Source organism: Manacus vitellinus, unplaced genomic scaffold, assembly GCF_001715985.3.
Source record: "Manacus vitellinus isolate BGI_N305 unplaced genomic scaffold, ASM171598v3 scaffold_7_pilon, whole genome shotgun sequence".
NCBI lineage: Eukaryota > Metazoa > Chordata > Aves > Passeriformes > Pipridae > Manacus > Manacus vitellinus.
Genome location: NW_021940813.1, coordinates 27,737,156 through 27,753,357, shown reverse-complemented (window position 1 = coordinate 27,753,357; position 16,202 = coordinate 27,737,156). Strand labels below are relative to the sequence as shown.

Sequence of the window (16,202 nt, the reverse complement as noted above, 5' to 3'; positions counted from 1 at the left end):
TAACATTCATCTTAACCTCAATGGAAGTGAGTAAAACCTAAAATTATCCTAAAATAATTTACCCATACTGAGCAAAGCTAACTAACAAGAAGTCATGGTGCTGTGCTATTCCTGAGGCCACAGTGCACCACGTTGTCCAAAGATATTTCTTTTCTGAAATCCCCCACACGAAAGAAACAAATGTATCCACGGTGCACTTTATTAATAGTTTTTAAGGAAAAAGTCTTTTATAACAGCAGTTAAAAACATACAGACAGACAGACTTATCTGTACCTGCTTTGCCATTCAATAGCTTATTCTGGTAATATTGCTGTTCAAGCTGGGGGTTTGCACCAGGGCGCAGTGGTGCTTTTCCTGCACCTCTGTTGCTAGTGACAGCTACTGGCTTTCCTATGGAAAAAAATGCATATACTTAAAAGTCAACATCCATAATAGCTTACATTTTAATAACAGCACAACTAGGATAAGATCATAAAGCCTTTTAATTTATTTTTATAGTTTCTTTCAAGCTTATATGCTCCTACAGCATTAAAGAAGAAACAGGTATGAAAGTGACTTGGAATTGTGACAACGAATCTGATGTCTTAATTGCAGTCATGTCTAAAAAAGAAAAGTTTTCCAGGAGTGAAAATACAGCCGTAAGAGTTTGCCTCTAGTAACAAGTATAAATGGAAGCTGTGAAACTTCACCAACGACCTAATGATTCATTAGTTAGACACAGCAAACATCGTACTGATTTTAAAAACTTCAACATGTTTATTAGCTAAGTAAACCAGAAGAATACCAAAACACTCTGTTCCACTTGTTTAACTGTACAAAATCAAATCTTTAGAAAACTTTTGACTTTTCTGTAGTATCAACACCTCCATGGTGTTTTTAATGGAAGCTAATTTACGCACTGAAAGTTCTGGCAGACTTCTGTGGAACAGAAAAAGTATTTGCAGAAAAGTCCTACGTTCTTCATATTCCAGTAATGGAATTTGAAACTTGGCAGGAAATAAGGTTTTAAAGTTCCAAATGTAGCAAGAGTATCTTTTTCCTGCCTTTGGACAGAAGAGTGCAGAGGAATCATATGTACAGCTTACTCTTTTTCCCAAGGTCTATGATAGTTGGGTGTGAGATGGTCACCACTGCACCAGGTCTTCAGACTTGTGCATCACTGAAATTCAGTGTTTGCACCGAACAATTAGGATCTCCATTTCTGAATGGTACATTTGTAATAAACAAACCCACCAAAACTTGCTAAGGTGCTCCACTAACTCTCCTATGTCCTAAGGATGATCATACAATTCAGGCTTCTAAACGCCTTCTGAATTGTTCAGCTTCAGGTCTTATAACACTTTACATGTAAGACAGGAAAGAGAAGGAGAAGCAAATTTTCCTTGAAAAATATGCATCAGGCAAACAGACAATTAATTCTCAGCCTTTACCTTTCCACTTTCCTAGTTAAACAAAGCTTCCTAAACCCCTTCAGGAAAATTATTAGGACTTTTTTTTTTTTTTTAAAAAAGAGAGTGACCAAACCCCATTTTTGGTACAACTCAAATTTGATCTCTGATTTCTAATACAGTAAATATAAGACTCAATAAGATACCTGCAATATCACAGAGAATAGTTACTACAGATTTTACTTCTCTCTTCTTACTTTAGATACTGAAAGGAGATAGCAAGGAGAATTCCAATTCTCCCTCCACTTGGCTTTTGGATTGTGAGAAAGTAAACAGGACAGAAACAATAAGCAGATATGAAAGTTGCATAGTCTGACTATCGAAGACGTAAGAAAAATTATTAATATGCAAAGCTAATTTTGTAAGTGTACAAGTTTGGTTTTTTAAAGGCTCAACTGAGTAAACTGTAACACACAGAATTAAGTACTGACCTTTGAGATCTGGTCTATTTCGGATAGCCACAGACACAAAGAAGCAATCCATATCCACGTGCATTATACAGCTCTGTGGCTTGGCTGAGCTCGCAACAGACACATTACCTAGTATGAAGATATACCAATAGAAAGCTTGAACCCTAATTTATACACTTTGTTACTACTCACAGTAGTCATCAAGGACTATTACAAGTTTTTATCACCTCTAAATCATAAGTGTTTTTGTTTCCTCTCACCAAGAAGGTATTTACTCTGAGAAAGGTAAACATAAACAGTTTACAAACAACCTAAACAATGCATTAAACTTAAGAGTTTCTATTTTATTTTGTCATAATTAACACCTTCTACCTAACAAGTTCCCCCAATCCAAGGAGGTTAACGCATGTTGTGGGCACTGGATCTTAATTTTGCCATGTTAACACTGAATCTGGAACAGAGAATTTTACTCCTTTTTGTTCATCAATCAAAAGAATTTTTGAAAAGATGAAGTTTAGTTGCACTAAGAGCTACTGTTATTCTTCATGAAACACACCAAAATAAGTTTAAAACCTCCCATGCATTTGGTGTTGTATCTATACTCACACAAACATTCAGCAAAGATGAGCAAGATACCTCCAGGTTGAAAACCTTACACACCTGAAGCACTACAAATATTTCCTAGAAGTTGCAAGTCTGCATGTCTATGTTGCTGACTTATTAGAGAAGGCAATATCTAACAAAAAAATCTTAATCTGAACAATGCATAAAGTGCAACAGTGAAAAAGACTTCAATACATCAAGTGACTGTTCTGCTTAACATGTGAGTTAATTACTGAGTAATCAGAAAAATGTTTTCCTGTTTTAAGTAATTTACAATTTCAATTCATTTCTTGAAAAATAAGGACTATCCGATAATGGGTGTATTTACAAATCAAGTAATCAGGTTAAGAAGCTGCTACTTGTCAACTGAAATACAGGTATTAACTATTTGAATCATCTAGGCCAAATCAAAGAGAAAATAAAAATATATTACCTAATACCATATTTTTGATTAAAAATATGTATCTAGGTAGTTTATAAGGTAACATGCTTGAGAACTGGGGTGTCAGCACAAACACAGAATCAGTTAATTTATTATCTAACAATTCTTTTAGATGTGGCAATTTACCATCAAGTATATATTCGTACGATTACAAGCAAATATTTTTACAGTACAAGAGTTGGAATCTCTTTAATGGTAGACAGCTAACCTTTTAATTGAGTAAGACTGTAAACAAGGGATGCTAAAGATGCAAAATACTTTATCTATGTTTGTAACACTTTGCCTCTCATGAATTACACAAGTTTTTTCACTTTGGCCCTTGATGCAATAACATAAAACATTTCTCTTCAAGGCAGGTTCAGAAGTCTCATATGACACCACTACCCATTTAAGCAGACACAGAGCTATATAAAACTTACTATCAAAAAATTTTTAATTTTAACTCACTTCCAAATGTTACTCATCTTTTAAATTTTCATGCTGAACAATAATATTTTTTCTTCTGTTTTTTCCCTACAGATTTTCACACAGCAACTACAGACTCGTGTATGTTTAGATATAGATAGATATATATTAGTATTTTTTCCCCTTGATCAATCCACATATCTTGGTAACGGCAGGAATAGTATTTCTATGAGAAGGAATTCAATATAGACCAGAGTATCACATTAAGTCACATTTTAAGTTAAAAAAACCCAAACAAAGCCGAAAGCAGTTGGATCAGTTAGTTTTCACTGCATCCAAGTCAGCAAGTTTTTCCAGATAGTCTGACTGTAATATGAATATTGAATACTAACCTATGTAGTCTCATTTAGACATTTAATGTACAAAGATACAAGGCATCTTCTCAACATAAACCTCCTTAAACAAGTATCTACCTGTGTCAGTTTTAAGTGCAGACCTGCCTGCTTTCCATTTTTTTAATTTTTCCCTTCCTGGAAAGACACCGCTGTTTTTTCTCTGCAGGTTGTTGACAAACTCTGTCAATTCACACTTCCACGTTGATATATGATGCAGTCTTGAACGTGAATAAAAATCAGAAATAAAACTACAATCTGAAGGTTTGGACACAGGTAAGGAAGCTGCCTTGCTAGGAGCAGGTACAGAAGTGCTTTTTGTGCTTGAAGGCCCCTGAACAGTGGAGTGGTGAGCACCATTTATTTTAGTATTACTGTGCAAAAATGAAGATGAGGATGAGTTACTCATAGTCCTGTGTGGACTCCACGAAAAGTCTGTATTTTTGTTGCTTTGCTGCAACTGCTGCATTGTGCAGTCTCTAAAGTCAACCATGCCTTTTTCAGTCTTCCCCTCCTCCTGCACAGGGCCTGGAGAGAACCTGCTTGCAACACCGTTGCCGGAGGGCACCAAGCAATCCTGTGTCTTTAAGGCACTGGTAGAAGTGTGTGTGTGTCCGTTAAAAATGGCAGTGCTGTCTTTATGAGACTGAATCCCATTTTGTTTCCGTATGGGAAGAATCTCCTCCAGTTCTGTAAATCCAAAATCGTCACTTTCTTCTTCCTCTTCTTCATTCCAGCTACTTATTCCATTGGGTGTGATCTCATTTTCCACTTCGCACTTTTTAATATGATTTCTGAAACAGATACAATGATTAAATACTGTATCTTTTATAAATAAAGGCACATTTACAAGTCATTTCAAGTACTAAGTATTTATATTCCTAATCGTTATCAGTATATACTCAAGTGTTTTTTACATTCCCAAGACAACTATCTCAAACTCTGAGCAACATCCTCTCAATGGCACAAAATATTGTATAGCCATACCAAAGATTTTGCAGATTACATCTATTACTAACAGCACTACCAGGAGTTTACATGAGAGTGACCATGCTCACACTAGAAAAGCTGCTGCCAAGGCCTCTAATTTGGCAAGAGGTCTCCAACTGGACTGCAATAATTATTTATTTGTTAACAGAACTGTACTACCACGCACAGCATGAATGCTGCAGGAATATGCAAACCATCAGAAGGAGTTATATTTTTATCAAAACCTGTGATTTTCCTTATCTAGTTAAAAACAAACAAGAAGACAGGTATACACAAAAAACTGTTTTTTAGAGAATTATTTTCACAGAATCACAGAATATTCTCAGTTAGAAGGTATCTACAAGGATCACTGAGTCCAGCTCTTAAGTGAATGACTCGTACAGAGATACCACCTAAGACTAAGGCATTTTTTATTTTTTTTTCCTCAATGAAAAAAATCTGTTCAAGCTCTAAAAATCAAATATGTTCTTAGCTTTTGATAAAAAACAAACTACTTTTCAACTTTTAAGCATATAAACCAAAGTATTCTGCCACAAGTGCACTGAAAATTTACATTTACTCTGACAGTGTAAAGACAAAGCTTTCACTCAAAAAATTAACTCTGGGTATTAAAACCAAAGCTTTCAAGAGTTGTACAAACTCTTGATCTGCTGAAAAAAACCAACAAACCCAACTATCACTCCCAACTCCCAAAGCTAGCAATTTAAATACACAAAAAGAGGTGGGAAATAGTTAGCAATTAAACCTGAAAGCAAATTACTTGTGACAACAATTTGGTTAAGATTATCAGAAACATAAATAATATTAAACATATTATTTTTGAGGAGTTGCATGGTTGAAAATAGTATATTCAGTGGCATATACTCAGCATCAGTGGATAGGGCAGGATTTTAAACTCATGTTTTTCAAACTAAATTGATAATTTCAAAAATCAATATTCTTCTCATAGAAAAAAGCTTTAACAATGCAATAATAAGAGGTGATGGTGATTGTACCACTCATGGTTTAAAATACTGGTATGAAATACTGCTTAGGATATTTATTTTGTGGGACTGATTTTATTTTTCCTAAATGTAAACAAATCCCACTCATGTATTAGAGTCTCCTCAGCATTATGCATAACTGGATTTTAAATAAATCAGCTGACTGTGGAAGAACTCAGTACAAATCAGAAAATACAGTATCTTGTACAGTATCCTTGGCCCAGTTTGAGCAGTAGCGTTGAACCAGATGACATCCAGGTATCTTTTCCAACCTAAAACATTCTATAATGTTATGATTCTTGCCTCTAAAGAACAAACATGTACTTCTGAAAAAGATGTAGGAACCTTCTTACAAAAAGAAAAAGAAATCCAGAGAAGAGTTCAAGCGGAATGTTTCTTTCCAAATTCCAACTCCTCTGCCAGTTAAAAAGTTTCACTGGTGCTTTCTGTTCTAGTTTCTTTCTCAAGGTCTTAGGCCTTTAGGACACTTTTTTTTATATTGTAATTTCATTTTTTAATCCATCTTCTCTCTCAAGCGTGACTTAAACCTTGCTGTTAGCATACGTAATGTATGCTGTGACTTATTTTTTTTTAAGGACACTAAAGAAAGAGCTTAACAACTAGTGTACATTTATAATCGTTCCTAGGCACCTTTAGCAAAAGTAGTCAAATGATACCAGCTTTTTACTTTTGAAATAAAAACCTACTTTTCAGTGTCACTAGACATAATCCTTTAATGTATGCCTGTTGCCTCCATACAGATATATTATATCCTAGGACACCTAGGTGATATTATCACGCAAACTGTGGTCCAAAGACTAGAGACAAGGCTTGAAGTCAAGGTAACTGTAGTTCTGCCCTCAACTATTTATATAGCTATACCTTACTTTTAAATTTCAGTGCCTCAGAGCTTCCCTCATAAAGCTGAAATGAACTTTAAAAATGCTATATAGTTATAAATGCAAACCCATCATGGGTGAATGATGAGCATCTGCATTGCAGGATCTAAAACACTTACACCCTGTTGAGATCTTTAGCTATATTGCTTGGACCTGGCATGGCATCTTCAGGTTTGCATATGCTGTTAAAGTTGAGACCTTTTTGAACACTTGACTGCTTGGTGTAAAGCTGATAGGGAATGTGCGAGAGGAGACGCCCAGCTTTAATGCTGAAACAAAAAAAAAAAGGAACAGGTTACTGCGTAAGAAATTTTTTAAAAAACCCAACCTTCTATGCTAAAAAAAAACCCAAAACCCTCATGTGCAACAAACTATTACTTTGGTCACTACCTTTTGCTGTTCAGCCATACTTGCAGTTCCTTCCACAACCCCTTTCCCACCTCTAACTGGATTGAACTGAAAAGTAATTTGTGATGTGGTGACTGGTACTACAAAAGATATTTGCACAGTAATGTTGTTCTCTTGTCTACATCCATTTCTCTTTCCAACTGACACATACAAAGCACACAAAAACCTTAAATATTTAATTTAAACCCCAAAATAAACAGTCAAAAAAGCCAGGATGAGTGGTCCAGGTTATTCCACCTGAACAATGCTGATTGAGCTCTTTAGCTTGGAACAACACAAATGCACATGTTCTAACCAAATTTGGGTAGAATTTGAAGGAAGTCAGATAGGATGGGGTTCACTATTAAAAAAGAACTACTTTTTCCATTCCACAGGGCTAATTACCCCTTCTTGTGAGAAAAAACACTAATACAAGCTAGACAGAAAAATAATTTCTAAACACACTTTCCATAAATATCTACAGCAATCATTCCAGTTGTGTTGCAATGTATCTCCCTCTTCTTTTTCTTCTTCCACTGAAACTGCAATTATATTTAAGTAACTGCTAAATTCCTTAGGGAAGTCACACACTTAGAAGGGACATCATCTCAAAAATACACAATAGTATTGTTGCTGGCAGTAGAGATAACAGCCTTCCCAGCCTACACTTCACTTCTTTGTATACAACTCTTCACACTGAACACTGGGTCAGAGATGCTGAAACTTCTTAGAGCAGAGGAACCTCTCCCATATCAAAGCAGATTAATAGCAGTATTTAGTTTTGAAGATACAACTGGATTCAAACATTTTAAGAGAATTAAGCTCAGTAGCAGATACTGTTCTTCTGTTCTTCAGTACCTGAATGCTTTCTCTTGGAGATGTGCTTTTTAACTAGCTCAGATCTGTACTACTGCCAGGGGAGCTGAACAGTAGAACAAAAGCCCTTGGGAGCTTTCTTGCTGCAATTAGAGAAGAATATAGTGGGAGATCACATTTCCCAATTAGATAAATTAAAACTAGTTACGCATATACAAAGAGACCTGGTAAGGTTTCTATGGAAATAGGATAGTAAGAACAGCCTCAAAAACATACCAATTAAATATTGTTTGATACATACATATATAACATTCATAAAGGAATATAATTTACATTTAACATTGCCAAACAGAGTTAAAAATACACAGGTAGATTTCAAAAGCTTTCTTGTACAGAAAGTAGTGATGCAGCAACTAAGCTTTTACAATGCCCGATTAGACATTTTCTCCTATCACATAATATTTCAAAATAATTGCTGCAATTTCAAGATGATTAAAAAGCCCACATTTATTTAAGAACTGGTTCATGACCTCAAGATTTTAGCCTCTGGAATAGCTGCATTACTAGATGAATCCACAGTTGTTTTTTACCAAACTGTAATTAAGATACAGCAATAGGAATCCTATTTTAGATGCGTCATTCAGTATCTTTCCTCGTTTCACATTCCCTGGATCACAGAACTCATAATCACTGAAAAAATTAGGTTGAAAAGGACTTCTGGGGGTCTCTAGTCCAAACAGTGATCAAAGTAGGGTTTTCTTTAAAGTCAGATCAGGTTGGTCAGGGCTGAGTCCACCCAAATGCTGAGTATCTCCAAGGGCAGAAATTCCACAACCTCTCTAGGCACCTGTTCCACTGCTTACTCTCTGTTACTGTGAAAAATCTTTTCCTCATATTCAGTCAAAATTTTCTTCACTGCAACTTGTGACTATTGCCTCTTGTCCTTTTGCTGTGCATCTTGAAGATCTGGCTCCATGCTCTCCATAACCTCCATACAGGTAACAAAAGACAACAATCAGACCTCCTCCTAGTCTTCTCTCCAAGCATAACAGAACCAGCTTCCTCAGTCTCTCGATATGTATCATTTTTCAGGCCTCTATTCATATTAGTGGTACTCCTCTGAAGTCACTGCAGCTTGTGAATATCTTTCTCCTACTGTGAAGCGCAAAATCAGATACAGAACTCCAGATGTAACTTCAGAAGTGTTGAACAGATTGGAAGAATCACTTCCCTTGACCTGCTGGCAACGGTCTTGCTAATGCAACCCCATATGCTGTTAGTGTCTATCTCCACAGGGGCACAACTGCTGCTCCGTGGTCACCTTGTAGTCCCCCTGGATTCTCAAGTCCTTCTCTACAAGGGTGTGAGTCCCTAGCCTATCTGGTTGCATGAAATAAATTCTGTCTCGTGTTCAGGATTCCGTATTTTACTTTGTTGAATTTCATCAAGTTTCTGCCATCCCATTCCTCCAGTTTGTTGATACTCTCTGAAGGGCAGCCCTGCTATCCAGTATAACCAACTGTTCTTTTCCAAATCATGCACAAACTTGCTAAAGGTACTTTTCACTGCATCACCAATATCCATGTTTTAATGAAGACATTAAACTGCATCTGCCCTCGGTACCAACCCTTCAGAAATGCCCCTTGTAAGCATTTGCTAATTTGATTCTGAACTGTTTACCACTACTGTCTAAGTGAGGCAGTCAAGCCAGTTCATCACTCAGCTAGCAGCCCACTATCCAACTGGTTATCTCCCCAATTTGTCTTAATGCAAGAGGGAATTGTGCCAACAGCCCTAGTGTAGTCAAAGCAAATCTACTGCTCTCCCATTGTTCAGTCACCTCACCCACAGAAGACAACCTGGGTGGTTGGGCATGACTTGCTACCCTAGACAGAGCTTTCAGAAAGGTATCTTCCATTCTTCAGTGGCTGTGATGAAGCTGATCACACTGAACTTCCCTAGATTCCCTGTAAGCCTCCTTTGCTTTCTGAAGACAGTGTGACATTTGCCTTTTATCTGGTCTTCTGGAAAACCTCATCTGATTGCCACGAATTTTCAAAAATGCCAGAGTGGTATAGCACTGGTATCAGTCAACTTCTTCAGCTCCCTTGGGTGCATTTTATCTGGTACAGTAGAGTGTTTCCTTAAGTGAACTGTAATTTATGCTTCGTATACCTTTGGTAGCACTTCTCTTCTCCAAACTCTGCCACTAGACATACAGGCCTTCAAGGTGTGAAAATAGACCTTGCCACTAAACACTGAAGAAAAGGCAGTATTGAATACCTCTGCTTATTCCATATCCTTTGTCATGAGGTTGCCCCACTATTCAAGAGCAGGTTTGCTCCATTTGCTTCTGATATAGCTATAAAAGCCATTTCCTTCCCCTTCAGTTTACTATTTCCCCACAAAAATTACTGTGCCAAAGTAAAGTGGCATCTCTTCCAAAAGCTGTACTTTTCTAAGACTGATAGCTTTTATTTATTCAAGTGTCATACCAGACTAATATTTTTTTAAATTATTTTAAACTATTTTCTTCACATTTTTGTTAGATTAACACAGTTCTTTACAAAAAATATTCACTCAATTTGAAAATCAAAATATGATGCTAATAAAACCAAAATTCTAGAGCTACTTGCATTTAACATCAGGTTTATTAGAGTCTGACCTCAGACCACAGTTCATAATAAGCAAAGCTTTTAATGCAGCAATAAACTTCAACATATGCCTTACCATGCTTGGATAAGCAATTCTGAATAATCTTATTTTAAATAGTTCCCACAGTGTATTCCAAATTATTAACATTTTTGGTGTTTTACATTAATGTCTTGGTGGTTCTCAAATAAAAAATGAAAACAAAAGCCATTGTAATAAAGTGTTGTGGTAAGTTCATTAATCTTAGGAAAGCAGACAGATGCTATAGTGATAAGCACCAGTAAAAGACAGGAATAATTCATTCCATTATAAGCAAAGCATTCGAGTCACATGCAGTAAGTAAGGAACAGGGTTACAGAGTCGAGAAGCAAAACCCAAGTCACTGTATTAGCAGTTTGCAACCTGAACTCAGGCTTTTCTGTTCAGAGAATGTGGCAGGTACCATAGAGAAAAAAGATAATATGTGATTATGTAATTAAGGACTAAATCATAATCTGTGCACATAAGAAAAAAAATCAAAGCTCCACAGACAAACAAAACTTTTCATTTTGCAACCTTGGATGACAAGACTGAATATCTAATGACACTGCTTTTACCAGCAATTTGTGACAATAACATTTTAGGGTTGATTCTTAACCAAACTAAAAAAGCCCAAACTCACCATATTGCTTACAAGAGAGCCAGAGAGGGGCTTTTTACAAGGGCATATAGTGACAGGACAAGGGGGAATGGCTTTAAACTGAAAGAGGGTAGGTTTCGATTAGGTATTAGAAAGAAATTCTTCACTGTGAGGATGGTGAGACACAAACAGGTTGCCCAGAGAAGCTGTGAATGCCCCATCCCTGGAAGTGCTCAAGGTCAGGTTGAATGGAGCTTCGAGTAAGACACTTCTGGTCTAGTGGAAGGTGTCCCTGCCCATGGCAGGGGGGTTGGCACTAGATGATGTTTAAGGTCCCTTCCAACCCAAACCATTCTGTGAAACTTGGAACCTCTATACCTACAACACAGATTTCCACCAACTGATCTAAAGGGGAACATAATTTTGTCTGCCATATACAGAGATGTAGTTTTTAACTACTGAGCATTCTTTAACATTCTTGAAGACAAAAAAGAAAAGAGAGGTGGTGATTGTGAAATTAGCTTCTATTCCAGATTCTGATATGAACCCTGTTCTACTGAGACAGTGAATTCCTTGTTTCCTTGTGCCCAACACCCTTTATCTGTTTATACTCTGTTCTTCTGACTTACTCTGGAAGCACCACCTTCCAGAACCAAGTGATGCAGAACTGAACACAAGACATCATTAAAGAAAATTTTAGATTTCATATATTAAGTTCTAGCAAGTCTCTACGGAATGTATACAAACTGATTTTTCCAACTTGGTTAAAATCATAACAAGCTCTAATGACACCAATGACAACAGTCAAATCTTTCCAATAAAACCACAACTACAATCAATTTTTCAAGTCCTTAAACTCAGGGGTGAGGCCCTAAAACTGTTTAAAAATCCATCTAAAATCTCTTTGAAACAAAAACTTGTAATTTCTGACTGAAGTTTAAAAAAATTACCTTAAAGATACATGATATGAAACAATTGAATTCTAAGGACCGAAAATGAGCAAACTGAAAACAGGAACTGCAAATAGGATTTCCCAAGTACATATGCAGAACAGTTCCTTGCGTGTTTCTGCTGGTCATCTAGGAAAGAGGTTACTCAAGAATAGCGTGACACTGACAGAATAATTTCCAGAACATATTCCTGCCCGTTCTATTTCCCACAGGTTCCTCAGATGGAAGCAGACAGATACAAACCAGATTACCTGCTCTGAGCTTGCCTACCATCTTTTCAAGGATCTAAGGACAACTTTAATTGATCCTATATATTCCAGAGGAGGAACCAAAGAACATAAATTCTTTGTAAATAAAATGTGGGGTATTATTTTTTATTTTGTTTTGTTACAAAGTTACAACATAATAAATGTTGACATGCATTAGTTACAATTTTATGAAAATGCTTTTCAATTGACATCCTTCTTTATTTACAGATGAAATGAAACTTATGCAATGCACAAAGCAAGAAGTTAAAAACCAATCACCTAATGCTTATTTAACTCTGAGATGACAGCTGGTCAGCTGGGTGGATACTAAATGGAATCACTAGGATAATGTTCAGTTTCCTGATACGCTTGAGACTTTTTCACTGTTCTTAGCGAAGTTTCTCATGGAACAATCCCCAAGAAGCAAATCTTCAATGTAACAGTGATACTTTTACAGCTGTTACAAAGACAGATTAATTTTAAACTAACCCATAATCTCAAAAGGCAATCTTCTGTAATGCTTTTTTTTTCAGATTTTTTTTTCCCGCCCAAAAGGAGAAATCTCCAAATGCAACAGACTTAAACTCACCTTTCCATGATCCACTCTGGTCGAACTACTTTTTCTCCTTTCAGTTCTTTTATTTTGGCATTTGGAAGATTGGTGGCAATGATGTGAGTTGTTTTTGATCTGGAATAGTACACATGGTATTGGCCTCCATGTAACATCATTAGCCGTCTTAATTCATCAGCTGAGGGATCTATAAAATTAAACCCAGAAATATTCCTGTTTTGTGTCAGCAAATACAATAAGAAAATCAACTTTAATTCATAAATACGATGCCACAATCAGAAAGAGTGAAAACCACTGTTTTTCTCCTGAAAAACCTTACAAGTTCTTCAAAGAACAAATCAGAAAAACATTTTTTAAGAAATGTAGAAAACTGTGTTTTTTAAAAGACTGATTCAAAACGTAAACATTCTACTTGCTATAGAGGATTGTCCTGGACCTTCCCACAATATGTTATGGTGGAGGGCAGGAAAAAATAAGTAAATTTAATCATAACATAACATCTACATAACACCAAATTAGATTAACTCACATATCTTTTCACCAGAGTATGAGAAACTAGTTTATATCCAGAAGTAATAGAAAATAAATACTATAAAAAGGGTTTAGCAAATTTTACTATAAAATTTCTGCTTTACTGAAGCAGTTAACTCACTCTTTCCTCACCAGGTTATTCATGAATTGTTTTTGGGAACAGTGAATATCTTAAAAACTAACAACTCTTCTAATCTCCTGAATAGTGTTAAAAAGGGTACTTCTGCAAGCAGAGGCTGGGGGGGGCAGGGGGAAGGCAAGAAGTTTCAGCTTTGAAAACATTTGCAGTGGTGTCACACTGGCCCCAAAAGGTTTGAGTCAGTACAAACAATGCTTGAATAGTGAATCTAGCATAAGGCACTAAAAAAAAAATTGATCAATACAGGAGGGAAGAAAATTTTTTTAAAGTGTACAGTTACAATTTTTTCCAGTAGTATATTGTCAATTCTCAAAATATGTCTAACATTTCATTATACCTCTACCTTATAAGTAAAAGTAGCACACATTTTCTCCAAGTGTTATCTTTCCTACTCCAGCCTTTTGGACAAATGTCTTGTAGAGCTCTATTTAGGCACTACTACCTTGAAGAATACACAAATGCCAGATTTTCACCAAAGAAACTGCCTGTACTAAATAACAGATTCAGATGTATTAGTAGTTTAACATATCCACCTTAACCTATTTCAGTCCGTTTGAGCCCTGTGCTTAAACCAGCATTAATCCATATCATAGAAGCTGTACACATCAGTTACATAACAGTCACAGCATTCCTGGCATAGATCCTTGAAAAAGGCTTCTGGGGAGTTTCAAAAAGGTTATTAAGCTGCTTTACAGAACCCAGGAGAAGCATGAACTTAAGTAGGGTAGATTAAAAACCTTATTCCAGCTAACATGCCCTACCAGTCCATCACAGATAATGCATATATGTCTTACCTCTTCTCTTGTTCCTCCTTCCACTATTAGTGGGTTCTCTGTCCCAAGCACTATGCCACTCTGAGAAGGAAAACCCTGATGTACCCACCCAAAAGTAGATTTAAGGCATACAACCCAACCATCAATATTTTTGAAAATTAAAAATTTAATATATGTAGGAATATGGAGGAAGTAAAAAGGTTTCATTTCAAATAATAAGATCATGGAACATGGAAAAATCTACTCCTATTTCTAGTAGTCATCTCTCACGTAAATGATTTAGTAAAGCAATATTTATATTCAGAATGTAATTTTATATTGAAAACCTTAATAATGAAAAACAAAGGAATATACAAAACATATACAGTAATTGTTGCATATTTGCTTAGGTGCAAACTTATGTATTTTACAGTTCTTCACTCCTATTAGGATGATAAACATTAGAACAACACAAAACAGATCCTCAAAAAAAAAAGAAAGTTCACCTGTCAAGCCATTGACGTAGATGGCGACTCCACTGAAGATACTTGATGCATTTCCATCCCTCTGCTGCTGTATGACTGAATCTGACCGGAACTGATCCTCCAATTTCTTAACCTTTGCCGACATGTACCCACCCTAGTTTTTAAGTTAAAACACAACCCATGAGGCTAGACTTATTTCCTAATGTTTACATACATTCCTTCATATTGAATTTGGTTGACTCGCAAGACATTCATTTTCCAAATGAAACGCAGCAAATCCTCCACCATAAACTCTTATCTAGATAACTGCATCTTGTTAGCAACGTGGTAGGATTTATTTCATACTTCTTTTATCTTTTTCCTATAGAAAAAGATTCTATCTATATTAAAAATTCTTATGAAATAACAAGAAAGAAGAAATAAGGAGATAATGCAAGTTTGGATGCTAAATTGGGGCTCATTGCCTAGAGAAACAATGTAGTTCCGTGTATTTTCAGTTCTTAAATATACATGAGACAGTAGTAATTTATGTAAATTAGGTGCCTCAGTTATTGTCTGTCCAACTACAGAATGTGGTGGAGACAACCATAAATAGTTTTAAAATTACTTAGTGTATTTTTTAAATGGAGATTTAAAGTTATTCAAGGGTCTGCACTTATTAATAATGCAATTTAGTGGATTATTGTTAACAAAGACTTCAAAACTTCGTAACTCAAAAATTTCTTTTGAACTTAATTATGCATTTTCAAGCAAAGCAAAAGCATTTCATTTACGGCATCCCTTTAGCACATAAAAAAATTGTAAAAGCCTTTTAACCACAGTGCCATTTACCTCTTTAAAAAAAAAGACACTTTGCTTTGAACATACCCATATTCCCCATCCACACTTTGTTTTGAACATACCCATATTCCCCATCCATCGCCTTCGGCAGCCCGTTTCCGCCATCCACCCCGCCTCATCCTGAAGCTTCTGCATAGGAAGAACAATGCTTGATCAATTAAATGTTCAGCATTTCAGGTCATTTACAGATAATCAAAAATATTACATTTTTTTCAAAGGGGTTCACTGAAGTATCTGAGTTTCACAGACAATCTAGAAATGCAAAAGTGCATAAAAACTAGTTCCTCAGTTTTGTAGCAATGCATACTGTAGTTCCTTCTATGTATCAAAAACCACACATGTACATTTTATTGTATTCTCCCTCAACACAAAAAACTCCTTACAATGTTCAGTTTTCAATACAAATAATTAGATTCTTCCTGTTCACCACACATCTTCCATAAAAAAAAGGAGTAATAAAAGGTTCTTAAACACAACTGCTAACATTCATGCAAAACATTGCCCAAGTCATAAACATTCTTTTATTTCCTATTTGATACCATATACATGGTGTGATGCAGGCAAACTCCTCCTGGTATTACAGACTGGATTAATTCCACCAATGGATTTACAGCTGCTTATAAAATGTCCTAAGACTTGC

The 16,202-nt window shown here is 35.9% G+C and overlaps 1 protein-coding gene across 3 annotated transcripts in view; it reads right to left on the bottom strand.

Annotated features, from left to right (window-relative positions):
• Nucleotides 1-15,993, bottom strand: part of REV1 (REV1 DNA directed polymerase) — a 45,310-nt gene extending 29,317 nt beyond the window's left edge. For 2 of the 3 annotated variants that reach the window (XM_018084050.2, XM_018084051.1), the window contains exons 1-7: nucleotides 15,625-15,988; nucleotides 14,744-14,876; nucleotides 12,834-13,002; nucleotides 6,692-6,841; nucleotides 3,782-4,494; nucleotides 1,880-1,987; nucleotides 274-390 (exon numbers count right to left, since the gene is read on the bottom strand). In XM_018084050.2, coding sequence (XP_017939539.1) covers nucleotides 274-390; nucleotides 1,880-1,987; nucleotides 3,782-4,494; nucleotides 6,692-6,841; nucleotides 12,834-13,002; nucleotides 14,744-14,876; nucleotides 15,625-15,681 — 1,447 coding nt within the window. In that variant the 5' untranslated portion in view covers nucleotides 15,682-15,988. Of the gene's footprint in view, nucleotides 1-273; nucleotides 391-1,879; nucleotides 1,988-3,781; nucleotides 4,495-6,691; nucleotides 6,842-12,833; nucleotides 13,003-14,743; nucleotides 14,877-15,624 lie in introns of all 3 variants that reach the window. The other variant, XM_018084047.2, reaches the window with a different exon arrangement.
• Nucleotides 15,994-16,202: the final 209 nt, after the last annotated feature.